The sequence below is a fragment of the Cygnus atratus genome, chromosome 1 (genome assembly GCF_013377495.2).
Source record: "Cygnus atratus isolate AKBS03 ecotype Queensland, Australia chromosome 1, CAtr_DNAZoo_HiC_assembly, whole genome shotgun sequence".
NCBI classification, from domain to species: Eukaryota; Metazoa; Chordata; class Aves; order Anseriformes; family Anatidae; genus Cygnus; species Cygnus atratus.
Genome location: NC_066362.1, coordinates 61709534 through 61735839, shown reverse-complemented (window position 1 = coordinate 61735839; position 26306 = coordinate 61709534). Strand labels below are relative to the sequence as shown.

The 26306-nt window shown below is 37.0% G+C and overlaps 1 protein-coding gene across 1 annotated transcript in view; it reads right to left on the bottom strand.

Annotated features, from left to right (window-relative positions):
- Positions 1 to 26306, bottom strand: part of DGKI (diacylglycerol kinase iota) — a 118659-nt gene that overhangs the window by 71533 nt on the left and 20820 nt on the right. Inside the window, exons 10-16 of the mRNA XM_035568556.1 lie at positions 25871 to 25949; positions 22106 to 22161; positions 21581 to 21643; positions 21287 to 21360; positions 19713 to 19824; positions 16588 to 16787; positions 1402 to 1502 (exon numbers count right to left, since the gene is read on the bottom strand). Coding sequence (XP_035424449.1) covers positions 1402 to 1502; positions 16588 to 16787; positions 19713 to 19824; positions 21287 to 21360; positions 21581 to 21643; positions 22106 to 22161; positions 25871 to 25949 — 685 coding nt within the window. The remainder of the gene's footprint in view (positions 1 to 1401; positions 1503 to 16587; positions 16788 to 19712; positions 19825 to 21286; positions 21361 to 21580; positions 21644 to 22105; positions 22162 to 25870; positions 25950 to 26306) is intronic.

The following is a 26306-nucleotide window of genomic DNA, read 5'->3' as shown; positions in this document are numbered from 1 at the left end:
TTGAAGGTGACAAATAACAAATACTTATTTACAGTTGCAGTGACAACAGTGTAAGAGGTTGTATAACTCTTGTCAGACCACATAAATGGCTCTTAAGATCTATTTAATAAATACTAAATAAACAAAATTTACATCTGTATTGAGGTTGGATGAGAATAGTTGTCCTCAGCTGGAAAGGCATAGGAAGAACCACCAAAGGAACCAGATTGTTTCCAACAGGGTTGAAAACACATCTATCCAACATGGCCCTAAGGATACTCAAGGTCAAACTCTCAACTTAAACCTGAAAGAAATTCTTCTCCAGTGAGCCATAATACTCTTCTTGTTATTATCCCTCTCAGTCCAGAGATGAAGGCTTAGATTACTTTAATTATGGCTCAAATGTACTAACAAACTTCAGAAGAGGCTGTCAGGACCTACATTAAAATTCAAACCATTTCAGTTCTTTTGTTGGATGGAGAGCAGATGAACTGAGAGAAGAATAAGGAGGGGTGGAACTGGAGGGGTGAAAGTGAAACAGTTTAACTATCTTCCAACAGTAAGATAAGTAAACCAATTAAAAGGAGTGTCATCCTGTAATTACCAGAGCACTCTATATTACAGAGGAGGCTAAAGCTTTGTTACACAACAAACAGTCATGCTTGTAATTTAATATGAATAATGAGCCAGATGCATGAACAAGACTCTATTAAATTGTTATCACAAGCAGACGTGTCCCTCATTGATTAATGACTGTGTGTCACCAAGGAAAGGAACTCCATTTCTAAGCATGGATCATCATCATCATCAGTGTTGCCAACGCAACCGTCTGTCTGCTCTTGACTTACCCCTGAATGTGGCAATTAAACCATTACATGAAGAAACAAAACAGTGATTATTTTCTTACGTGCAAAACTGAAGTCTCTTAAAGAGTAAGGGAAACCAGATTTGCTTCTCAAGATAAATGCACCTGTGCTAAAACCATGTTCAAGATCAGACTGCTCTTGCAATATGAAATTAATCATGGTCACTCATTCAGTTTCAAATTTGGTACTAATCATAAAACCTTAATAAGTTTCATATGCTAGGAGAAACCCAGTAGAATCAACAGAGAGACGCAAATAAAATAAGAGGTATGAAAAACACTTATTTTACAGCTAATGAAATCAACTTGCAGAAGGCATAGTTAAGTAAGAAAACACCTGAATTCTCTGTGTATGCTCTTTATACAGGCAGTATTTATATAGACAGAATGTATATATGCATATGCACAGATCGATAGATGAACGTATAGTCCACATATGACTCATTCAAAATGTGTGCTTGACCCTGGTTTGTTTTTGTTTTGTTGTTACTGCTAATATAAGATCTATACAGAATGCTCTACCAAAAGCAGCTACAACCTAGCATCTTCCAACTTACAAGCTTCACGCAGTTTTTCCTTGTCATAAAGTAGCCCCTCATATTCTTGCAAATTAATCCGGTTCACTCTGATCCGCAGGCGATCTGGGATGGAATGAGGACTGTAAGAAAAGAAGAAAACTTCTTAGACAAGGTTTTCCACGGAAGAACAAAGAGAAAAATAAGATATGAAGAGATTTTAATCTTCTGTGAAAGAAGAATAAGAGCAAGCCTCTTCTAAACTGGGCCAGCTCCTCCCAGGCCCATCACTGTGTTTGTACAAGATTAGGACTACCCACCGTACAAAATACCTGTTACATCCTAAATGACAAGCAAGATCAAGAAGCCCATTTGCTGGCTGTGTGGTCTGGAATTGCATGGGCTTTTCTGAGCTCTTCAGTCTCTACATAAATAGCCCTCCCTGCTGCAATCTGCCTTTTTGTACATCTCTACAGACCTATTAAAGTCAGTAAATCCATGAAGCTTTGATTCAGGATGCAGATGATTTCTTGGGACATCTCTCAGGATAATTATTTCTCTGTCCATAAGAACATCCATCCAGATCTTCAGAAGATCCTGTTTCAGCAGCTCTGTCCTGGGGAGCAGGCAACAAACGTTGCCAAGAACTGGATTTCTAAAGTAGAGTCCCATACACAAATTACAAGGGTACTTAAAATAAAATAAAATAAAATAAAATAAAATAAAATAAAATAAAAAATAAAAAAAGATACCTGTTTTCTACTGATTTAGATGCCTCAGCTGCCTGCATACTTTTGAAATTGTCCATGGGTTCCCATCTATAAATTTAAGTGCCCATATGTTGACAGAAAGTTGTTCTGAAGAGCTTTGTTTTGTTTTCATATTTCATCTTGCTGTTACTACTTGATTTTTTTAACCAAATGCTATGTAAATTAACTTCATCACATTTGCATTTTACAATTCTAAAGAGAGAAAGATAGCTTGTGTATTATAATTCATATATATCAAAAGTCTGTCCTGGCAGGTCTGTCCCATTTAAAAGTAGATTCTTCATTCAGTGCTTCCACTGAAAGACTATTTTCACTATGTTTTATTTTAGTTAATGACAGAACACCTAACATACACACAGCCTTTTAAAAGTTAGCATTCTGTGCACTGTCATAGACAGAGTTACTGTTCCCTTTGTTTCAGTTCTAAAATATTTGACCTACAGCATTTGCACTGCTAGTTTAAATACCAATGAGCACAATCCACAATTTTTTTTTCCTTTTTAAGTGAGCCATTTTCTTTTGGCCTGAAAATACTGCAGATCTAACACATAGTTTGTACCCATCTCTTGGTAAAGATTTTTTACCACTGAGATGGTAATTAGCAAATATTTCAGACTTTTCTTAACTGCATACTTTTTGTCTGTCACTTATGGACAGCTCTGTCACACACAGGCAGATGAAAGTAAAGATTAAAAATCAAATCCCAGTATAAAAAAAAAAGCTCCACTGGCACAAGTACTCTCAGCCTAAAAAGTGATAAAGGATAATGAATTCAGGGTGCCTTGATAATTGAAGTGTAAGACAACATGTTACAAAGAGCTGCACTCCTTCTGTTCTGAACAGGAGTTTCTGTATTAAAAATGAAAATAACCCTAAGATACATGGAAGATAACTTAGAAATCAGTAATCCTTAATAGTAGCTGTAAGACTGATGCACCCAGCAGCACATAGGCTGCCCAATGTGTTTCGTTTGCTCTATGACGGGGACTGTTGTGTAAAAGCGCCCCAAGATATAGGCACACTGTTCATATCTAAGGTAAGCTTTTGTAGTTTGCTTGACAGACACCTGGGATGGTAACTTCCAGCAGAGCTTCAGGGGGCAGCCTGCTAACTCAGGTGCCATTATATTATCCTACAGATCTGCATTCTCCACGTGCAGACTCTAAAGCTGGCTCAGCAACCCAGGGAATATTATCACACGCAAGCTGGAGGGAAAGGTACGTAGATGGAAGAAGACTGTAATTGCAGTGAGTCTGACACTTTTTGTTTTTCTCAAAAATAACTTTAATGTCACACTGCTGGATCAGAAATGAACACAGTCTGAGGAACTGTGTTCCTTCCCTTCCAAATTATACAAAATGCAAGTTTCAAAAATAAAAATCATGGAGGATTTTATTTTTAGCCAAGAAAAGATAAGAAAATGTTTAAGTCAGGAAACATAGGAATTTAACTGCATAGTCTTTGTCTGACGGGAAAAAAAAATAATTCATTGCACTTAGTAGGGTTCATGAAAATGACAGACTGACAGCCTTGAAAGGTGAAATCTTTTATGCACTGGTACAACATAAGAAGAAGCTATGCTGCTACCACCACATATTATTATGAAGGTAGCTCAGTCTTCCAGCAGATACGTTTATAACCTGGGGATTATTGGTAGGTTTGGAGGAGTGACTGGTTATGAATCACCTCTTCTTTGAGCTCAGCTGGGAAGAAAGGAGGTGGAGAGACAGGAGAACTCAGCAATGTCTTATTTCTCCTGTAACACTCAACCATGCTATAAGGACAGACATCATTCTTGTTATGCCCTGAATTAAGCCAAGTGTAAACCCAAACCAAAAATTGTCTCAAACTGCTGTTTTGTCTGAAACCAGAACCAAATCTATATTATTCTTCTGAAGTCTGAACTACCCAAACTGGAACTGTATTGAAAAAAAAAAAAAAAAAAAAAAAAAAAAGAAAACACACCTTCCAATCCCCAGTGAAAAATAAGCATTTTACCAAAAGCTCTTACCCAAGTAGGACTAGCTTAGCCCAGGACTGGTGATGTTTGCACTCCAAACCAGAACCATGCCATATCTGTTCCCTACTCACCCTTTTCCATTTCTTCCTTGCTACACATCTCACTAGTGTGTAATGTTCAGGCCTCCCACTTCCACTCTGTGTTTTCAGAGGGAAAACACTTCAGTACAGGTTTAGTTCACAGCGTAAGCTGCAATTGTAACTCCTAAGAGATCACTTACTCCTTTTTCTCCTTGATTAATCCTTTTTGATCACGCATAGCAGATATCTGACTGATATTTGTCCTTCTACCATATGTTGTTTCCCACCAGTCTGGTTCATCCAGCACCTGCTGGCGTTCTTCACTTTGAGTGATGATTTTTTTTTAATGTGTTTTTATGTCTCTGCAATGTCTGTGTGGGATTTACTAAGGCTGTGAAGTCTTTAGTACTTCCTACTCAAAATTTCACTTCCTCTCTTTCCACACACTGTGGTCTTTCTTGTGTTCCTTGGTGCACGGCAGGACAGGAATGTGCCAGATACAGGCAACTGTAGACAAGCTATGCTCTATTGCGAGAAATATTGGGTGAATTTCCTGGTACATCAGTGCACTGCATATCTCTGAATTAGCATCCATGATGAAGCAAGAACACGATCTTAAATGTAATGTATTACTTGAGGAGAAATAGCTCCTTTCCAGGTCAAGTGCAGGAGCATAATCAGCTGAAAAGTGTCATCGGGGTTTCCTATTTTCTTCTCCTGCTCACCACCTTTCTTCAAAGACATGGAGCATTAAGATAGTACTACATAAATAAGTCGTATGTGTTAAAAGATACAACTGAACTTGCCATTTTGCCCATTTGAGAAATTCAGCTATCTTACTCATAAAAGCATAACCTCAGTTATGCAGTTATACAGTTTCTAGACAAAATTAGCTATTTTCAGAAACACGAGTGCTCAGAGGCCCTTTCTAAGGCGTAGAGATTGTATATACTTAGCTAAGTCCAGACACAAGTAATGCAGTCACAACTCAAATACATGTAAGTACACGTACGTGTATATATGCACAAATACATACACATGCAAAAACATTTATTCAGTGGCTTAAATCTGAACTTTTGGGTATGATTTATTTTCAAATACTCTTTTCTCTATCAGAATATAGTTGTTGGCTGACATTATACTGTCTTACTGAATTTTAGACCTATTTAAAATAGCTTTGCCTCTAAAAATTCACTATGTGAATATTCACTCTTTGTGATATATGACGTGTTAGAATATTGTCCTCATCAACCAGCTAATTGACTCATTCAGTCACACAACTCATGAGCTGCATACAGAGCTCTCTTAAACACAGTTGAGCAAAACACTTCCACCATAAATACTTCTGTAATCACCACAGATACTGTATAATAATCCTTACTATTATACAAATTGCACTATTCCTTTTGTTTAGACATACTGAGCATATTCAGAAACCACAAAGCTCAAGGACACAAGCGTATCTATGCAAAAACTAATAATACAGTGCTGAATGTCACTGAAAGCAAATGTTGACATTGTATTAATAGAAATTGATGTTTCTAAATACTGCATATAATAACTTGCCCATGTGTAAGGACAGGAAGAAAAGCATTCCAGATAGAGCAGTAGAAAATTTATAAATAAATCTTCACAAACTGCTGCATTGCAATTCAACCTAACATATTTAAATTTCTTGCACCTATTATTCTTCAAATAGTGTATTACATAGTCAATGAAAAGTAATTTAAAGTACAGATGAATGAATTCCATTACTTCCTATAGAACCTACTTAAGAACCTCATTCCCCAAGCAGGTCAATCCACAGAATTACATTCTAAAGGTCATATGCCCCATGGGACCATAAGTACAGATTCAGGTCAACTGAAACATTCTGTTCATTTGTGTTGATTAGCTAAAATGGTTTCATTTAAATAAAAACCTAAATATCAAACTTCTCAAAGCAGAAGCATGGATAGGCTATTTTACCATATTGAATTTTATATGATGGACTTTTGATTAACATGGACCAGAAGTGCACATTTGAGGCATTATTTAATAACAATCCAAATGAGCCTTGTAGAAAACACTACGCACATTAGTTCATTGAAACAAACTATAAATGATTGTATGCAGATGTTATGAAGTCTTCTCAAAATTACTCTAATTCACCCTCATCAAATATTATGTAATTTCAATAATAAAGAATTATTTTCTTTCCTTTTCTAGCTTGCAAAGTAGCTGAAAAGTACAAGGAAATAGTATTAGTTTCTATCAAACAAATAGGATTTCATTTTTCCACAATACAGAAGATGACAGATATTGAATAATTCTTGATTTAAGGAAAATGGGATGCTTTCTGGGAATTCTTAAAACTTGTAGACAGTCATAAAAATAGTTTTAAAAAATTAAATGTAAATAAAGCATAAAATTGTTTGCTTTAACATAAAAATGGCATAAAAATAAAAAATAAATAGCATAAATATAAAAAATAGCATAAAAATTGTTTGCTTTAAAGCCTACTCCTCTCTGAGTAGATATTCATTGAATGGCACACCAGGGTGCACGTTGGAATTGGAACCACTCTTTGTACGGGATAGCTCTTAGAAAGTCAGTGTCATGCTGAATAAACTGTTTATAAGGTGGACTTATTTTTAACACATACACAAACCCCCATACCTGCTGCAAATTGCTTACTGTAGAAGTATGTTTGTTTCCCTCCTACACCTGAGCCATAGCATTTCTGCAATTCTAGAAATGTTGAAAAAAAATGAACAAAACAAACAAAAAAAACACAGCAAATACCTTACAAAAATGAGAAGTTTTTTTTTTTTTTTTTCCCCCATTCCATTACTTGTGGTTCTAACCCACAGAAGCAGTCGCATGTACCTATTCTGAGACTGCGACCTGCTCTACTTCCACTCGCCGATAAAACCCACTCAGCTTTTCCTAAAGCTGTGACTTCCTTCTCTCACCCCTATTAATCATTCAGCAACTGGCAAGAGGATACCAGCCAACTCACTTGGAGCACAGCTGTTTCTCTTACGAAATGTATTCCTGCATCCAGTCACCCAGGAAAGAGAACACAGGCAGAGCAAGTTTAGGTCCTGCCCTAGGTGCTCCTGCACAGCAGCTGGATAACGCTTCTGCTATGTCACCAGGCTGATTCAACTGGGAAGAGAAACTTTTAAATTATGTATGCCCTAATCCACATATTAATTATTAATAAACCCTGTGAACCATTTCTTATTTTTTGTGTCTGCGTAAAGGAAATAATGATGATGATAAAAACGGTCGAACAATTCTACAATATCCAGTGACAAATTTCTGATAGACCTTCCAGAATACAAACCACATCAAACTACCCACATACAGCTTTTAATTTGATTAGGCAAAGAGTAAAGGAAAATAAAATCTTCTCCTGCCCCTCCCTTGCAAAAACTAAACTTTAGAAAACACCATATTCCTCTGGGGCACATTTGCAGTGACAGATTAATGAATTGCCTATCTCCTAGAGAAGAAATAAACATGCAAAACTGATTAAATGTTCCAGTGTTTAGAACAATTGGAAAAAGGAAAATAGCAACCAGAGGAGAAAAAGAAATTAACCTTACTTTTGAGATCTCATTCACAGAGCTTGCAAATGATATATTAAAAATGTGTTTTTGACAGCTTTTCTCTGCTTAAAATGTAAGTACTGGCACAACAAACCAGAATAATCTAGCTTCTTCTAATGGACAAATTTCAATACTTCAGAAAAGTCCACTGCTATTTTAAGGCAAAGCTCTTTCTGAGCTTTTTACCAAAAAAAAAAAATATATATATATATAAGTTCCACCAGGGAAAGACTTTTTCTTTTCCTTCTCTTTGGTGAGTTTTATCCCAGATAAGCCAGGTTAACCCAGTTGTACTAAATCTTTTTGCCCTTTTTTACCTCACACTTGCTCCAGCAAGAGCTCAAATATTTTGCTGTGTAAAAAAGCTAAACCCACCCATACACTTAAAACACTTGCCCAGGTGCCATGTAGAATCCCTATCTTTGTTTTCCGTAATTTCACCAGGCTAGCTGTGGTCCTCCCATGCTTTGTGCTCCCAAGCACTGTGGATTCTCCAATAGTAATGATCCCACTAAACAGGTGCCCACTTGCTAAACAGGAAAATCTGTCAAAATAAAAATGAGACTCAATTTCTGATAATTCATTTAGCAAAGAAAAGGAAGATGTATACAAGCACTTTCATCTTTAATTATGCGTTTGGAGAATAGCTCACTTTGTAACACTTTCTTCCTTTTGCCTCATTTCCCCCCGATCTTCATTAGATTCTCCTTCTATAGACAATACCCATATTCAACCCAACCCACAAAGCTGATCTCTATACACAAAAATTATTTCTTTCACCCCTTTTTTATTCACATAGCCTGCATGCCATGCATACAGACTCTCTAGGCATACCCTATTGCGATCAACTCTATTAATAAAATCTCTTTACCAATAAGGCAGTGTTCGCATTTTCATTTGTGCAGATGTTGTAATTTTTAAAAAAATCACTGTATATCCACGGTGTTTATTTTGATTGTAAAAGGACTGTACAACCTTTGTGAGTCAATTTTTAAATGGTAATTTTTTTCAGAACATCTTTGAATTAACCACATAATGCAGATGTACTATCATATGTATATCCTCCTCATCTCTAATGAACATCCAGCTGGAAAATGCAAGTCTTTACCTTCCTTTTAAAAGAGCCCCAGTTAAAAATTCAGCACTTGTATTTACTCATGCACCCTGTACAAACATTTCAAACAGATCACGCTACAGTTCCACTGTCTCTGCAACAAAGACCATATGTGCCTAATAATTTTGGCTGCCTCAAGTTCCCATGCATACACTGCTGCAGAAAACTTGGAATTTATCTAATACAAGCTGTATCCATCACCATGACTCTGAAGAATCCGTCATGCTGTTCAGTACTAACTATAACTCAGGCTCTTTATATATTGTTCAACAAACAAACAAACAAACAAAAACCACATTTGAATCTCAAAGCCATCACAACCCAAATCAAATTTCCTTGATACGTCATGAGTTCTTATTTTAATTTGTCAGACACATTAATTGGCAGCCACAGTACAGAAGCATGTTTAATCTATTTTTGTTTGTTTGTTTGTTTGTCTTTTACAGATTTTAAGATACAGAATATCTTTGACTTTCAAATTAGTTTGGGACTTATGAGTCTCTCTCTCTGTCTGCCTTATCCTGAGAACTGATATCAAATGAGATATTTAAATGAACTGTATCAAAACTTGGATGTCATTTTCCAAGGAATATCTCTCAACTTGGCAACAATCCTCCTTCTTCCAGACTTACAGCTTGGTTAATGTTCTGTGTAAGCAATAAGGCATATCTCAAGTATTTTTAAAGGCTTGCTTAGGATACTAAATCATTGATAGAGAAGTTATTTGTATTATGTTTTTTTCCTCAGCTGAGTACAGCCAATATGATACGAGGGTAAGGCACACTGAATTGGAAATCATTCCTTGTTTGCAAAACAACAAAGGAGGAACTTGCAGCTTTCTGAAATGTGACCGAATCGTTGAGGTTGGACAGGACCTCTGGAGGTCATCTTGTCCAACCACCCTGCTCAAGCAGGGACACCCAGAGCCTCTAGCCCAGGACCATGCCCAGACAGCTTTTGAGTGTCTCCAATGAGCAAGACTACACGACCTCTCTGGACAGCCTGTGCCAGAGTTTGATCAACCTCACAATAAAAACACTTTTCCTTATCTCCAGATGGGACCTTCTGTGTCTTAGTTTGGACCCATTGCCTCTTGTCCTGTTGCTGGAAACCACTGAAAAGAGCCTGGTTTCATGTTCTTTACACCCTCCCTTTAGATACTTAAAGATATTGATGAATCCCCACACCAAGCCTTCTCTTCTCCAGACTGAAGAGTCACAATTCTCTCAGCCTTTCTTCATAGGACAGAGGCTCCAGTCCCTTAAACATCTTTGTCACCCTTTGTTGGCTTTCCTCCAGTACGTCCATGTCTCTTGTACTGAGGAGCCCAGAACTGGACCCAGCACTCTAGGTGTGGTATCACCAGTGCTGAGTAGAAGGTAAGGATCACCACCTTTCACCTGCTGGCCGCATTCTTCCTAACACAGCTCATGACACAATTAGGACTTCTTTGCCACAAAAGCATGTTACTGGCTCATGGTGAACTGGGTGTTCATCAGGACCTTCAGGTCCGTTTCTGCAAATCTGAGATTTGCTCTAAATATATATATATATATTTACACATATGTTCAATCAATTTTCCACATAATCCTTGACTGGCTGAAAATTTACGTTGTCTATTGCACATACCCATTTTTTAGAACAGAGAAGTGTTGGTGTTTTGTTGTTGTTTGATTTTGTTTTTTTTGTTTTACATAATCCATTGCTTTTCTTCTATGATGAAATAAGAATTATGCTTGGAATCAATATGCTCTGAATATTTGGATTTATAGCTCAGCAATTTACTGTTTTCCATCATGCATCTCCAAGTTATTTATTTGGTAGTCCCACTTGAAAAGATATCCAGCATAAGACGGCAAAGCAAGAAGACAAAAGGGATGTCAATAAAAAGCAAAATGGTTGGTTTTTTTTTGACTGAATAGTCAGAAAGTATTTCTGAAGCCAAACTGTATTGCCTGAGTTGACATATTAAGTTGGGGGATTTTTTTATTTTTTTTTTAAATTGTGCACACACACATCTTTTCATCATACAGCGTGTTCCCATAAAGGGGATGAATTAGAAGATACCCACACATAATGGTAAAAGTGCCAATTCAACATACTTAAAAATATTAGTCTTTTCAATATTGTAGCTGCAATCTAGCAAGTTACTACACGGGACTTGCTAACAATCAAAATATTATTGAGGTGGGGGGATGTCTCCATCTTCAATGCAGCTGCAGTCAATATCATGACACATATCGTGCTACTCCTTTGGTAGACCAGTTTCCTGTTTTGATTTCTTATCTAGAAATGTTTTATGGCTGTGTTCATACCATGTTTTTTATTTAAAACAAAGGACAAAAGCCTGTCATCTAAACTTGTCCTGTGGGTTGTACCTGGCACTTCTCAGACGTGCCTGTCACTATGGATTTGTCTGGCAATCTGTACTCTGGGCTGAATATAGTCACAATTACCAGACCTGCCCTGCTCGCTTTCCTTAGGTACTGTGCGACTGCACCTTAACTGGCTAGACCATTGCTCCATGCCTGCCATGCTGTCTCCTGGGTTCCCATTTCCCCTTTGTTATTGGATTTTACTGGCATGTCTCCTGGTTGAACAATGCACAATGTAACAGCAACAAATTATGGAACTTCAAAGGTAGAAAAAAGCCAGATACTCACACAGTGAAGGAATCAGGGGGAGCTGAGACTCTCCTCAGGTCAGCAGACTGCACTTTATGGATACTATAGGCAGCAGGAAATGAGTGACCAGGTGAAAGGCAGCACAAGTGTGGACAGACGAGGAAAAAGGAAGGAGAGAGAGAGATTGGAAAGAAAGAGCAGAAGAGAAGAAAGAAAGAGAAAGACATACAACGTTTAAACAGAAACAAAAGGAATGTGTCACATAAAAGTTGAATGAGAGACATGCAGAGCTCCAAGGTCACACTAAGAAGCCAAGAGCAACAGAAGACATGCAAATGGAGAAAAACACTTCTACACAGCACTTAGGAGCTTTCTAAAGACATGAACGAGGAGGACCAATGACAAGCTAGCTATACAAAGAAGACTAGGAGCCCCAGGATATGTGTTCCACAGGCACTGAAACATTTCAAGGCAGCAGACTTTGGAAGCAAGTCCAGAAATGCAAACAAACATCAAAGCCAAGATCCAAATGGATGGAATTGTCTACAAAGACTGGTTAACTTTAGTTAACTTTTAAGAAACAAAAATACCCTTACTAGAGATTTTGTATCCACAATGAAAAATTGCAGTCTCTATTCTTCTTTCATGTACCTTAGGGAAACATGCATTTTATATAAAGTGACTCCCAGGACTGACTCTTGGTGTTTATATTCAAATGGTCCCTTTGATTTCTTCAAGTATATGGAACATCATTTTACCTATAAGCTGTTCGTTCTTCTCTCTCTTCTATCATGCAGACCATTCTTCCTCAACCTGAACTAAAATCTATCATTTGGGGTTCATACAATGATCACTAACTGAAACTTACTGAGCAGCATACTAAACTGTAGTTTCCAACTAGAAAATGATTCCTGTAAAATTGAGCCATGGCTTCTCTTGTTATTCCACACACATTTTACTTTTAATTCACAAGACCACATTCCTGGCTTGATCATAGAAAACGAAGCTCTCATGTTGTCTCTTTCACAAACTACCTTCACTAATAGAGATTAAGGAATCAGAAATTAGCTGGCAAGTCTTTTTAGAGAAGGAGAGTAAGAATATTATTATTATTATTAAAAAAAAAAAAAAGTCTGCAGATCTGACTGGAGCAAAAACTTGCTTTTGCTGGTACATTTAGCAAACACGATGGGGAAAACCAACAGAAGAGACATATGAGAAGAAAATAAACCTGCCTTTTTGCCACAACCTCACTATCTGCCTTGTTTCCATCCATAACCAAGTGTCAACTGCATCACCTCATTCTTGCACCTATATTCCATGCACCTAAAAAGGTGTTTCTGGATTGTTACACTTTATTGGTTTGTTACTTATCTCTATTTTTAATGCATTGTAGGATGACAAAGAGATTGTGTCTGCCTTTTATGTTTGAACAGCCTCCATTAGAAACAAACTAGAACAAGAACCGTCCACCAAGCAATGACTGTCCTCCACTGTGCTCCAACTCAAAAATTTAAAATTGTCATGAGAGTACAAACTGAAAATAGGCCATCTTCTCTTGCTCAAGAGTATGTTTATAATCTGTCATATCAAAAAAACTTAACTTTCCAAAAGTAAATGTTGAAAAATGAATGCTTGATGAACAATAAGAAGAATTCGCTATTTGCAGCAAGTAGTCCATAATTAATTTGAAATATTTAATATACTGAGAAAGTCATTATTTGTTTGCAGGCAATTCAACAGTGAAAGAAAAATTAACTAACTAAATAAAATATTAATTACCAGCAATTTGCTCAGCTCAGACAAAATTCAGCACAGCATATTTACTTGTTCCCTAATAGCTTGAACGAAGCTATTCACTCTGTTGCTGCTATCAACAGGAAAGGCATGCTCCTTCAGTTCAAGCAACGCCACAAAAACAAGTTTTTTTTTCCTTAATTTGATTGCATAGTCACTGTTTTAATTAATTATTTTTTAACAAACTAAGAAATTTTACCCTGTTCTAAAGTGCTGCTTAATTTCCCTGACACCTTGAAAAGGTCATATTATTCAGTAACAGATAAAACAGAATCAACATAGAGGAATTTCAACCCTGAAGGGTTGTGTAGAACCATGTGAGGCAATGTCTGTGCAATTATAAGGTGCTAAAAGCATAAAAGTGGGAAAATGGAGGGAACAAACATGTCAAACAAGGTCCAATCCTTTTCTGCTATATACAAGTGTCCTCTGTAGGAGCATCTACACATTTCAAAGGAGAGCAACTGAAATCAGGAAGATGGGCAACTCTTACAGTCTCAAAAGAACCATGTTTCTAAAGCCTTCTTGCTCCCAAGCAAGAAAAGGATGTAATCTCTGTTCCTTCTCAGCTACAGTAAATATGGGTTCTTCAATTTTAAAATACTATTTCTCCCCAGAAACTAGAGCACATCCACAAGGCAAATGACAAACTCACTATACTCTAAACACTCTCACCTCAAAACTCCCAGAACAAAGAAGAATATAATAAGAAAACAGAAACACAGGGTAAGGCATCTTAAAATCAAATCTTTTTCCATTTATGACACTGGATTAGATAAAATTGCAAAGAGCTCTCCTACTTATTCTCCTTATCTATCAATATCCTCGTGGCCAGCAATAATAGCAACTCTGAGTTACTGTAATACATGATAATTTTATAATCACTTTCCTTGCAAGGAGCCCATGAACAGCTGCCTAACAATTGAGGGAGTAGCTCCAGACCCACTTACTAATCTCAAACATATAATATTCAGATGACAGTCGTAAGAAAAATAAATAAATAAATATCATGTTCAATCAAATATAAGAATTTCTAGTAGATTTTAATGGAATGAAGAGACATTCTAGCTATCAAGTTAAGAAGTGTAGATAAACATATTTAATTGAATATTTTCTCTTGTGAAATGCTGCAATACATCCTCATAATGAATGTACTTCTTAAAATATTAAATGCCTCCTAGAGTTTAACCTTTAACATGCCATTTACTTTTTGTCACACTAGAATAAGCAATTCCTATCTTTTATTCCCCTTCCACACTTGAGAGCAACGTACATAACACACATATATAGATATATACACACCATGAGGTTCACACCATGAGGATGAAACTAAAATAGTCAACAGATCATTTGTATTTTTCCAGAACACAGGTCTACAGAGAAGCATCTCAGCCAAATCAAAAGATTCAGATAGCAACAAAGCATGTCATCATAACTTATCCAAGTCAAGCTAAACCAGAAAAATTATCTTCTTCACAACTGGCATACACTATGACTGTATTTCCCCATGACAGTTCAAATTCAGACATCAAAATCCAAGCCTAGCCATGCTAATTATCAGATCAAATTATCAGATTAAAATACCAGGAATTTTCTTTTTTCATTTGCATTAGCTTCCATCGGTGTAGAAAGAGATGCCTCAGGATTGCTCTCTGCCCAATTTTAGGTTTCACAAATGATTGAGCTGTGGTGGCTGGATGAAATCAGGCATCACTGCTCACAGGCTATTCTTTACTCTTCAAGAGTGATGAGTATGCCTTATTCATTTTCCTGACAAACAGGAATTGCACATTACAGACATGAGGGTCTACTGAAGCTTAAAGCATCAGTCTCGATAAGAAAACACTAAGTGCTAAACTGAATAAGAAGATGTTGAAAGTAACCAAGGAGGCCTTGATTACATGAACAGATTGACAAACAGAATAACAAGAAGCTCTGAAGGGTTGAAGACAAAGATTGAAGAGAAACAATATCTTTCACTACATGGTACAGACTGAAAACACAGACAACCTTTAAAATACCTACAGAGAAAAAGGTGTCTGAGACCTTGTTGGCTTTTTCCAACTAGATTAGCCTAATGAAAGACATTATTTCTCTTCACAAGTGTTTCTTCACTTATTCCCTGACACAATAACACCTGCAACAACAAAATCTCTCACCCAGATCCCCAGAAAAGTGAAATCTCCAGTGCATGGATGCATGAATGAACTGTGTATCCTTCATAACTTAAAACTTTTAGGTCCATACCTCTCTATATAATGGACAGACTGTTTTGCATCACTTCAAAACTTGATGAAAAACAGCAAAGGCACTTATCCCTCATTTTTAGCACAAATGAAGACCTCCTGTACGAAAAGTATAAAAATTAGGTCTACAAAAATAACCTGAGTTATTTTACTGAGTGAATATTTTCATAGGTTAAAATGAAAATATCTTTTTTCTATTAAAATATTTCTGTAATACTTACAAATAAATTTTAATTATGAAAAGGAAAGTTAGTCTTGTATTTTCTTCTTTGTGTGTTCCTGGTTTCCAATTGTTTTTGCTTTTCTCTGTTCATCTTTACACTGTTTGTGCTACCTCCATCTCATGCTATGTATTCTTATTTTCTGATCATCATTCCTTACTCTTCCCCTAGTTGCTGGTTCCTTAATCCACCAATCTAATCTTCAATAGTAAAATCTACTGCCATTGAGCACAGGAGACTAGAGGAAGAGTTCTTACTTTTAGCTAAGTTGCACTGGATTTTCTCATTTGGGTTTCTATACTGGAGCAAGATTCCCTATAAAAGTGCAAAAATCCCTTTCCAGGACTCCAGGACTCTCTCCTTTAGCAGTCCCAGGCAGCACGCTACCACAGTACAGACTGCAAGATGTCCTGAGTAGCTCTTGTTTGTGGCAATTTATTATAGTCTCTAATGGAGCTTAAAAAGCAGGCTGATAGAGCTCAGAAAACAAACCATAAGAATTTTAAGGGCAAATAGCATAGATATGCAGAGCTGCCATAAGCCAAGAGGCATACCGCTGAGCCTATACAGACATCTCTAAATATATAACTGAAAGATACAACACCTTTCTAAAAGCAAGACAGAGGAGAACCCAGAAGGTAAAAGAACAAGAGGAAGCCAGTAAATTAATTACAATATAGTAGAAAAAAAGTTCAGGAGATGTGATTGATTTTTTTTTTCTTTTTAAATGCACTGCAAGTTCAGTACATGCAAAATCTATAACTGAATATGCTGGCTCAAACAGGCCTCCTGGCATAGGACATGCACATATCCAACTCACTCATTCAGCAGAGGCATGGATGTTCTCCTCTTGCTTTTCTGCACCATGTTGGCTTGGTTCCTTAATGAGATCCGAATGAGCGAGGGAGCCAAACGACAAGGTTCACCATCCACTTGCATGGGGATTGACTTGTATGTTAAAAGCGTCACCTCACGGCACTGATGCAGCCTCTCTCCGTGACCACCCACTTGGAGAGCAGCCTGGAAGGGGGAGGGAGGAAGGAGAAAAATACACCTCAAAACAGATATTTGAGTCAGTTAACAAAATCCAGAATGCACTGTTCTGCTGACAGTATGAATTACACAGCATTATATGTGTAAGACGTTCTAATGAGGGACAACGGATGTACTTTGATTCAAAAATTTAAAAGGAGGACTTAACGTTTTACAAAGAAAACTGGTAGACAACAAGCAGATAAATCAGGACAGGTACTAACCGTATATGCATCACGTCTCATCACCTTGTATAAGTCAAGGATATTTTACACAAACTTACAAGATACATACACACAAATGCATATCTGTGTTCATTCCTGAGTTTCAATATGTGTTTTGTTGCTTTGTTTTTACACTAACAGCAATGCTACATTTTTTTTTCTCTTTGAAACTACCACCATAATTGTGTAAATCTAGGAGACAGAAGGATGATTTCCCCTTCCTGAACAGAATAGAATCCTTAATGTGAATTAGATAAATCTAAAATCCTTAATTAAGAGAGGTTACGCTGCAGCTCAACATCAAGACCAGACAGGCTGAAAAGAACAAGAAGAAGGACCTTGTTAAAAACAATTACATATAGTGTTCAAGAATTCATTCCAAAGAAATGAGACAAGAAAGGCATGGACATGAGCAGATTCTTCAAGTTTTAGGCAGACATGTTTGGGCAGAAATGTATTTTATAAGTGAGGAATATGACCATTAGCTATCAACTGTCATATGCAGAAAAAAAAAAAATGTATTAATGCACTATTAACAGAGAGCAGCCTAAATACTAGTTGGGAACTTAGTCTGGCTCTGTGCACACCATATTATGGAAAAAATTATAATATGATTAATAATACAGCTTATGAAGTAGTTCTCCTCATTGGTCTCACAGACCTTCTTGGGCATGACCAAGCACATCTGGGAGTCCTACAGAGCAAGTCAGAATTATGTGTGTGTTCTAGAGTTACATCCTCAGCACCACAAGCAATGCAGATTTGTAGATAATCAGTTTTGAACTAGGCTTCCTTCAGAGAAAAATAGCAGCTCAAAGGTCCATGCTTCTTAAAAAAATATAAAATAAATAAATATTCAGGGATGAAGTGATAAAAGTTCATTCTACAAGATCTATCATGCTAATAGAATTTTTCCTACCTGTAGGTTATTTCCCTAACTCACTAGATTGATCAAAAATAGAAGCTATAAAAGAATCTATAATCTAAACAGACAAATGATTGCTGGTCAAAATGACCTTTTACTTTTTCTCACTTTGAAGATCTGATTTGTCTAAATATATCTTTGAGGAAACAAACAACATTATCAGAGGTATTCACTGATTAAGAGCAGGGACCTGAGCATAATCTATACAAATTTGCTAAGAAGCCCAGATACCTGGCCACATTAAGTTCAAGCCTTTGGTAGATTAACACAATTATGGCGATATCTACCACTGCATATAATCATCCTCTGAAGAGACTGTCATTGTGTTTGACCACTTTGATAGTAGAACACTGGAGTACTTTTGTAACTCAGCTTTAGATCACTTTAAGGACAGCATTGACAAAAAGTTAACTGCCAATTAAAAACTGTTGGTTGAATTTTCTTTCCCTAATGGAACAAAAAGAAAAATATTACTCAGTTTTCACAACATTTTGGTTGGCCATATGGAAGTTATTACTATTCTATTTTCAGTAAATGGATTAGACAATTATATAAACAAGAGTCACATGGGAGTGAGAAACGGTGATGTTTCTGGATACCAGTCCTATGTTGTCCTGTTATTTGGTATATTTATGTTATGAATGTACAAGGTGATGACCTGGTACTAAGACTGATAAGGGATGCTCGCTCTTATTTGTGTACATCTTCTGTAATAATACATTAGCATCACCTTAGGTACTGACATACAGTATAAAAACGTATTTTTAATGTCTGTTTTGGTCGATAATAATTTCAATTTAATATCTGCATTGGCTAAACTTATTCTGCCAACAATATTCAGAAAATTCTGATTTTCTTAATGCATTTTTTTTTAATTCCCCAAGTGAAAAGAAAAAAGAATGTTTTTAGGACAATAGTACAGGCAGTCAAATAGAACCAGTTAAGTTGTCAAGAATGACCCACTCTTAAACTCAGTTTCAAAATGCAGACATCGCCTTCAAAGACTGTAAAGTCCCTATACTGCAAAATACAAGCAGGATGCAGGTCACTTCTACAACCTGACAATCAACATTGATGCAGTACATTTCTTTCAAATTGTGTCTCTCTCTTTTGCTGAGAGAATGCAGATGAGAATGCAAATGAGAATGCACTCATCTGAATAGCATGCAGTCTTTCACTAAGTACCCTAACCTTCAAAAGCAGAAGATTTTCCAAAGTATTTTGAGATAAACACTATTGTAATCTGTCAAAACAGCTGGTTTTTAGGAGAAAAATATCTGCTAAGGAAAATAATTTCATATAACATTTCATATTTGTCTCCAGAAGCCAGTTCTAGGAAAAAAAAAAAAAAAAATGGAACTTTTATGTCACAGATTGAATTATACAAAAGCTAGAAAGAAACAGCAGTAATTATTTGACCATAGAACGTTCCCACGGTAAAAACATGCTTATATGCTGTTTGTTTCACTGTCATGATCTTGCTGTTTAATTTGAGAGCATTTTAAAGCACTGCTAAATATGCGTAAATTAAAAGTATGCTCTTTGCAAAATATTGCTATTATTAAAAAACACTTATTTACAAACTACAGTTTTTCCCCCTCATTAAAAACCTAACAGCAGAGCATATTTTGGCCTTAGCTGAAAACACAGAACTGTGGTGTTTTTTTCAGTATTTAGAACAAATTTCTCCTCTGTCATGCTGCCCACAGAATTCACTGAGCCTGGTCCCACCTTCAGGAGGGACAGCACCTTCCATATACTCACCAGTGAGGCCATCGTGAACCCAATGACTTCAATGTAGCCATCATCATGCCGCTGAGGCTCGAAGTCTCTGTGATCTCCAGGGTTTCCCCAGGGCATTGTGCCAGCACAATACCTACAGAAAGTTTGGAAAGCAAGCTTTGAGAAAGCAATTTTCCCTGATGGGTCCTGACTATTAGCTTGACTATTGGCCTGTTCTGATCTCTTCCAGAAGAAACACCAAAACATCTATTTCAGGATGTAGTTGAGGGACAATTAAAAGTTATGTTGACACGGAATGGACAAAAGGAGAAACTTGGTCTCTAATTTCTAAGCTGGTACAGCATCCACAAATTTAACCATCACAGTCTTCGGAAGGTTCCTCCCCAACAGGGAAGTGGGAGAAACACTAAGCAACAGGCAACAGAGCAGCACCATTTTGTTCTCCCTATTTGCTCTGCTCTCTGCAGATCAGGAGTTGAGCTTCACTGGCACCTGTGATTTGCCTTCCTGAAATTTGCTTATCCCCTCTGCTAGGAAGGCACAGGGGTGCAGCAGCAGCCCCAGCCTCAGAGCATTGTTGCTTCTCTCTCTGCTGGCTCATAAGCTCTGACAGCATACGGACTGCAAAACGTTGCATGGCTTGAGGCAAGGGAGAAATAAACAGGAACAGACGGAGCTGTCATGTATACCTTTCCTAGCATTAAAGAACGAATGTAAAAAGTGATTTAAGAACAACAGGAGGGAGCTTTGGACAGGAGACACCAAATATCTCCTTACAGAAAGGGCAGTGCTGGACTACCAGGTGTTTGGGCTTGCACATGGAGTAAAGAGATAGGCTCCAAAGTGTGGGGCACAAGACAACCCATTTGAGGTGCAGGAAGAAAATATTTTTTGTCCTGTTAATAACTAAAACTATTATTTCAATAGTGTTTATTTCATCTTTGTGACTTCCTTTTCTAATTTCTCTTTTTGTGTCTGTTTTATAATGTACATATTAGTATACTAATACATGTATATAGGTTGTAAATAAACATATATATTCATGCTCATTTTTTATTTTTTTTTTAACATTAGGGGTGCACAAACAAAAAGTTTTGGAGACCACTGGTCTAGAGAGCAGGAGACAGACAACCTTTAAAGATACAGACGTATTTCTATTTGGGCCACCTTCTACTATATTAAGAAAAAGCATTTATTTCAACAAATTTCATGTTTGTTTCTTGAAAAATATTGATTTTCTTTTTCCACTTCCCACACTGTTTCTAATTAGGCAGAAGACCAGTCATCTTTGTCTGGTTTACTATCTGGTTTGCAGGTTAGGCGCACAACTTTTGAAAGCAAGTTTGTTAAACAATCCTTTCTACTAATTCCATATCAAAGGATATTCAACTTTTTAAAGAATATTGCTGCACCCTGAACTCCCATCCTATTCCATGTTGCTAATTAGCAGTATTATAAGCACCTAGCTCCCGGGAAAGCAGCACAGTAGCAATACACTTCCTGCACATCCACCCAACCTAGGACAACTTGCAGATATCGATTTTATTATTAATATTATTTTCTATTATAACTCCAAGCATCTGTCTTGAGCTTACCTGGGAATATTTAAAAACACTATACACTGGAACTTCAGCTCCTGGATCTTTGGAGTCAGGTCTGTACCATCACACTACAAAGCCAAAGTGACAGAGCACAGAGAAATTGCTGAATGGAGCCACAGACAAGAGAAGTGTTGCTGCTTTGTAACAGCTTTCCCAAGACTTTCCTTGGAATGTGATGCAAATGTCATGCTCAAAACTGAAAAGTAACAGAGCCATTAAACTCTCACCTCACTCTTTCTCCATTCCCCCCTCTTTCCACAATACTATGACACAATTTCCTATACTTACCACAACTTTAACGTGCTTGGATAAATCTCTTGAGCTTCTTTGCAGAAAGTCTGAAAAGGCTGCCTACAACAGAAATAAGAGTAGGAATCATCATCATTGTCTCCTCTCCTCTATTTCCTCATTTCTTATCCCACCAAAGAGCTTATTACCAAATGCCATTATTTTGTCAAACCTATTCTTTCCTGATGTCAGGAAATACGATTTTTTTAATATATATATATAAGTATATATATATATATATATATAATTGTAAAAGTTATGATACTTCTCCTTTTGAAAGGTTAGCAAGAGAATGTCCTTGGGTAAAATATGATCAGTACTGTATCCAAGGGAATACTGTAATACAATCAGCACTCTCCAACAGACACGTGTGATTGCCAGAAAGAGTATATGTGTGTTTCTAAATTGCAGCAGACAAAATGAATTGGTACAAACTGCTGGTGTGAGAATGGGAGGGAGAAAGGATATGGTAAAACATTCAAGAATCTAAAATAACATAATTCTGTAAAATGAATCACAACTCACCCCTGCATAAAACATTTTATTTCTAAATCGGCTATTGAATTTCTCTGGATTCGCTTCTGTGAAAAGATACAATGGAAAAATATGAGCACCTTAATAAATTGAGTAGATTCCATTGTACTTTCAGATTTTCTATGAACATTATAGTGCTTTCAGCACACATCACTCAGTAAAAGTATTAACATGAATACATTTTTCTCGTGTGAGGTTTCTGCATCCATGCCATTATCTGCTATCAGATTCCAAACATTGATATTGAATTCTTCCCCCTTCCTGTACAGTGAAAATAGATGGAAACATGAGCAAAGAGGTAACAAAAAAACAACCAGCTTGTTTAGCACCTCTCAGACTATTCATCTCACGACCCCTTCGTACCATCTGTGAGACTTCTGTTTTCACCAACATAGAACAGATTTCTTTAAGAGTTATTAGAAACCTGTGAAACACTAACCCATGCTCCAAAGCAGGACTAAATTGTTAGTAAATTATGAGGTGAAAAAGAAATTCTGATGCATTACAAAGAGGATATCCAGAAAGGTACTCAGGAATTGCCATCTCTACCCGAATATTCCTGCAGCAAAATATAAGTGGTTATTCCAAAACCTATTTAGAGAGCTGTTTCATTTTGATTAGACTCAAAGGAATAGGGAATTTCAGTAGTCCAGTAGTAATGCCAATGCAATGGTTAATTATTCTCACCATTAAAATAAATCTGTGGATTTTTTTTTCTTATTTTGAATGTTTCTGGCTTCTACTGCTAACTGCTAAACCTTATCATATTTCTCTGTCCATTAGATTAAAAGGCCCTCAACTATCAGATATCTTCTCCCTGAGTAAATACTTATGGGCGGTGATTAAATCTCCTCCTAACCTTCCCTCCGATAAGCTAAATGGAGCTCCTTTGATCTTCCAGTATACAGCACATTTCCCAGAATACAGGTCACTTTCATGCCTCCCTGGGGACTGCTTTCCAAGTCTGTAGCATCCAGAGACTTCAGGAGCAGTCCTTCTGATACTGTGTACAGCAGTAGAACCATTCACCTACTCTTGCTCAGTGATTCTCCAGCAAAATCATCCAAGAAGTGACCTTAGTCTTTCTGGCTAAAGCAGAACACTGGTATAAACACTTCCAAATTACTTCATCTCAAATGACTATTTGTAACAACTCATCTAGTTCTCTTTGAAGTCACTACATCTCACAATATAATGCTCCATTTCATAAGAGTGATTTAGGTTGTTTCTTGTGTGATTGTCTGCCCCACTATTGTATCATGCACATGTTCTGTTGTGCAGTCAGGGTCACCTCTTCTTAAAATTATTCATTTAATTGCGTAAGTAAATTTCATCTTTTATTCACTTACTGAGCTGACAGTTCTTTACAGAAATTCTCAGAACCCCATGCTAAGAAGTGGGTGGCTCCCAAATGCCCAGAAGTCCCCATGCTTCATGTTCTCTGATGTGGTTATCCCCATTGGCAGCATCCACCAGGGTACTGACTCTTACGCAGATCTTGTGACAAATATTGGCCTGAATCAAAGCCCCAGTTTGGAGCCAGCTAAACAGAAAAGGAGACTTTCTGAGGCCAGGGACTCAGCAGTCTTTAAACATAATAAACTGCTCCTACCACTGACATGGCAGATGAGCATGGGCAGGGAGGAAAGACTCTTTCTACCAAGTTGAATAGAGCCTAAAGTTGACTAGAGTGTGATTTCGATTGTAGAAGCAAATCACTGACTGCATATCCAAAGCTCACTCCATCCTCACCCTTCAACATTAACAATGTCAACAGGGATGAAGTAAAATGCTTAGTACCTGCTCCACCAGAGCATAAACATAACAAAGGGGGAAACTGTGGCTCTGGAAAGAGTTGCTACCCAGAATGCTTCCTGAAGAAGCAAAGCTTGGAGCCAGCCCTCAAGGCTCATTCTCATTAGTCACAAGAAAAGTGTAGAGGTTGCCATGGAAATAGCCACAGTCACATACAGGTACCTCTGAGACACTGCAATCACTGCTTAGTTAAAATATAAAAATTGAGCAATCTCCATAGCATAAAATGGCCCGATAGCCTGAGAGTTCAAATCAATCTTAATTTATTTTGGATTTAGGTTTTCTGTGTTTTTGTTGTTGTTTTTGTTTGTTGGGGGGAGGGGGGGGAACGGGGGGAGGGTTGATTGGTTAGTTTTTGTATGTTTGTTTTAACACTACATGTGATTACAAATGTTCCACATAAGAAACTGCATACAACCACTTGTCTTATCGGGCCAAGTGCAATGGCCATGACAGTGTTACAAGTTTTCCTGAATCCATTGACTTCTAGAGTTTCTCTGGATTTTCATGACTTGTAAAAGAGATCAAATCTGTTCTGCATTGCTTAATTCCACATGAAACACAACAAAACCCATGCATCAACAACACCTCCAAAGCTATAAGCTTTTCTCTCCTACAACATATAGGAGTGACTTTGTATTTTTTAGCATTCAAGAGGGTAAGGAAACACTAACAGAATGACTTGTGAGAGCAGGCACTAGTGCTATGAAAAACTCTTCTGTCCATACATATCCACTCACAGATAGACAGCTTGCTCTGCCAAGTATTTTTCACCCACATAAATTTTTAAAGCGCTGGCATCTCTGGAATAACATTCATTCTTTATAGGGCTCCATAATTTCATTATTAAGTAATGCCTCCATTAAGTGAGAAAGTAGCCATGCATTTCATCTATACAGTATATTCACAGTCACATTAGCAATTCATGTTGATATGCATTCACAAAAAAAAAAAAAAAAAAAGCATACAGCTGTCATCATTTCATTCATGTGCCCTTTTATGCCCCCTCATTATTATTCCTAAAGGTTGAAGAAGCCTTAAACATTATAAAATATGCATTAGCTCATTCCATCATGTACTCTGCTCTTTATTTAGCACGGCATTCAGGTGCTATCTTTTCATTTTGTAATGACACTGATAATATGAAAGTAAAGATAAGGGAGGCTGCCGTTCAGAGGAAAATCATGAATATGAAGCTGAAATGATCAAAAAGGGAACACAGGCAATTGGACAAGGTCTGTTTATACAAGCATGCTTGCCTAAACCATACAAATCTAACAGTTCACATCACTCCAAGGTCTATCTGTTAAGCCACATGTGGATTGGGTGGTAACAACTGCCATCAGCAAGGGGACAAGCAAGATTCTGCAACAGCTCAAATTGCTGACAGTTTGTGGACTTCATTAAAGCCTTTCATTTGCTGAGATGCATTCTGGGTCTGTACCAAGTCCAATGACATTATCTTATACTCATCCATAGGTAAAAGTTGTTCATCTCTAGATCAGCTATCCTCCTGCTACCCTGCTACTTTCCCATCCTCACTGATCTTATCTTTTCTCCACCTTCACACTGTAGGAAACAGCTGCACCTGGCTTGCATTTGTTCTTCTTTCTGCTCTTATTCTGACACTTGTATGTCAGTGTAAGCTTCCTTTATAATTGTATTTGGCATCTCCTTTAAAAGGTCAAGAAATATGAAATCTCCCCATTTAGCCATTTTACTCCAGTGAATGCCATTTTTTCTTGTACTTTTTTCATTTTTAAATCACCAAATCCCTTGGAAAATCATTATACAATCATTTCCTTGCTACCTGTGGTTTGTACCTTGGGTTTGTATGTCCCAGCACTCTCTGAATTATAAGAACATAGCATTAAATTCAAATCCATTTGTAATTTATAAAATAACTGTCCGAGGTTAAGAAAAGAAAAAAGCTCCTTTTACCTCTGGATTCATGGAACTCCAGTGTAACATGTGCATCAAACCCAAGGCTGAAGTAATTATTGAAGACACTGAGTGGAAGCTATAATTGGATAATAGAAAGACGTGTAAAAATAACACAAATTAAAAATTCCATGACATACCAGGCATTAACTACTTTAAATCTGGCACCTCATGAAAAAGTAAGGAAATTGAATAATTCAGGGAAGTGTATGCAGAAGTTGTTGTGAAGGCTAGTAATTGCTTGTGGAAGATATTCAAATACAAAAGCCCGAAGAACACAAGCACATCTACAGAGTTTTATGATCATATAAGTGTCTTTGTAAACACATCAAAAGGTTCTTCATTTATTTTCTCATTGAAATTTCCCTGAACATTGCTCCACTTAACATGTCAATACAAAGGTTTTCCTAATTGCTGGCACTTCAAGCTCAGCATG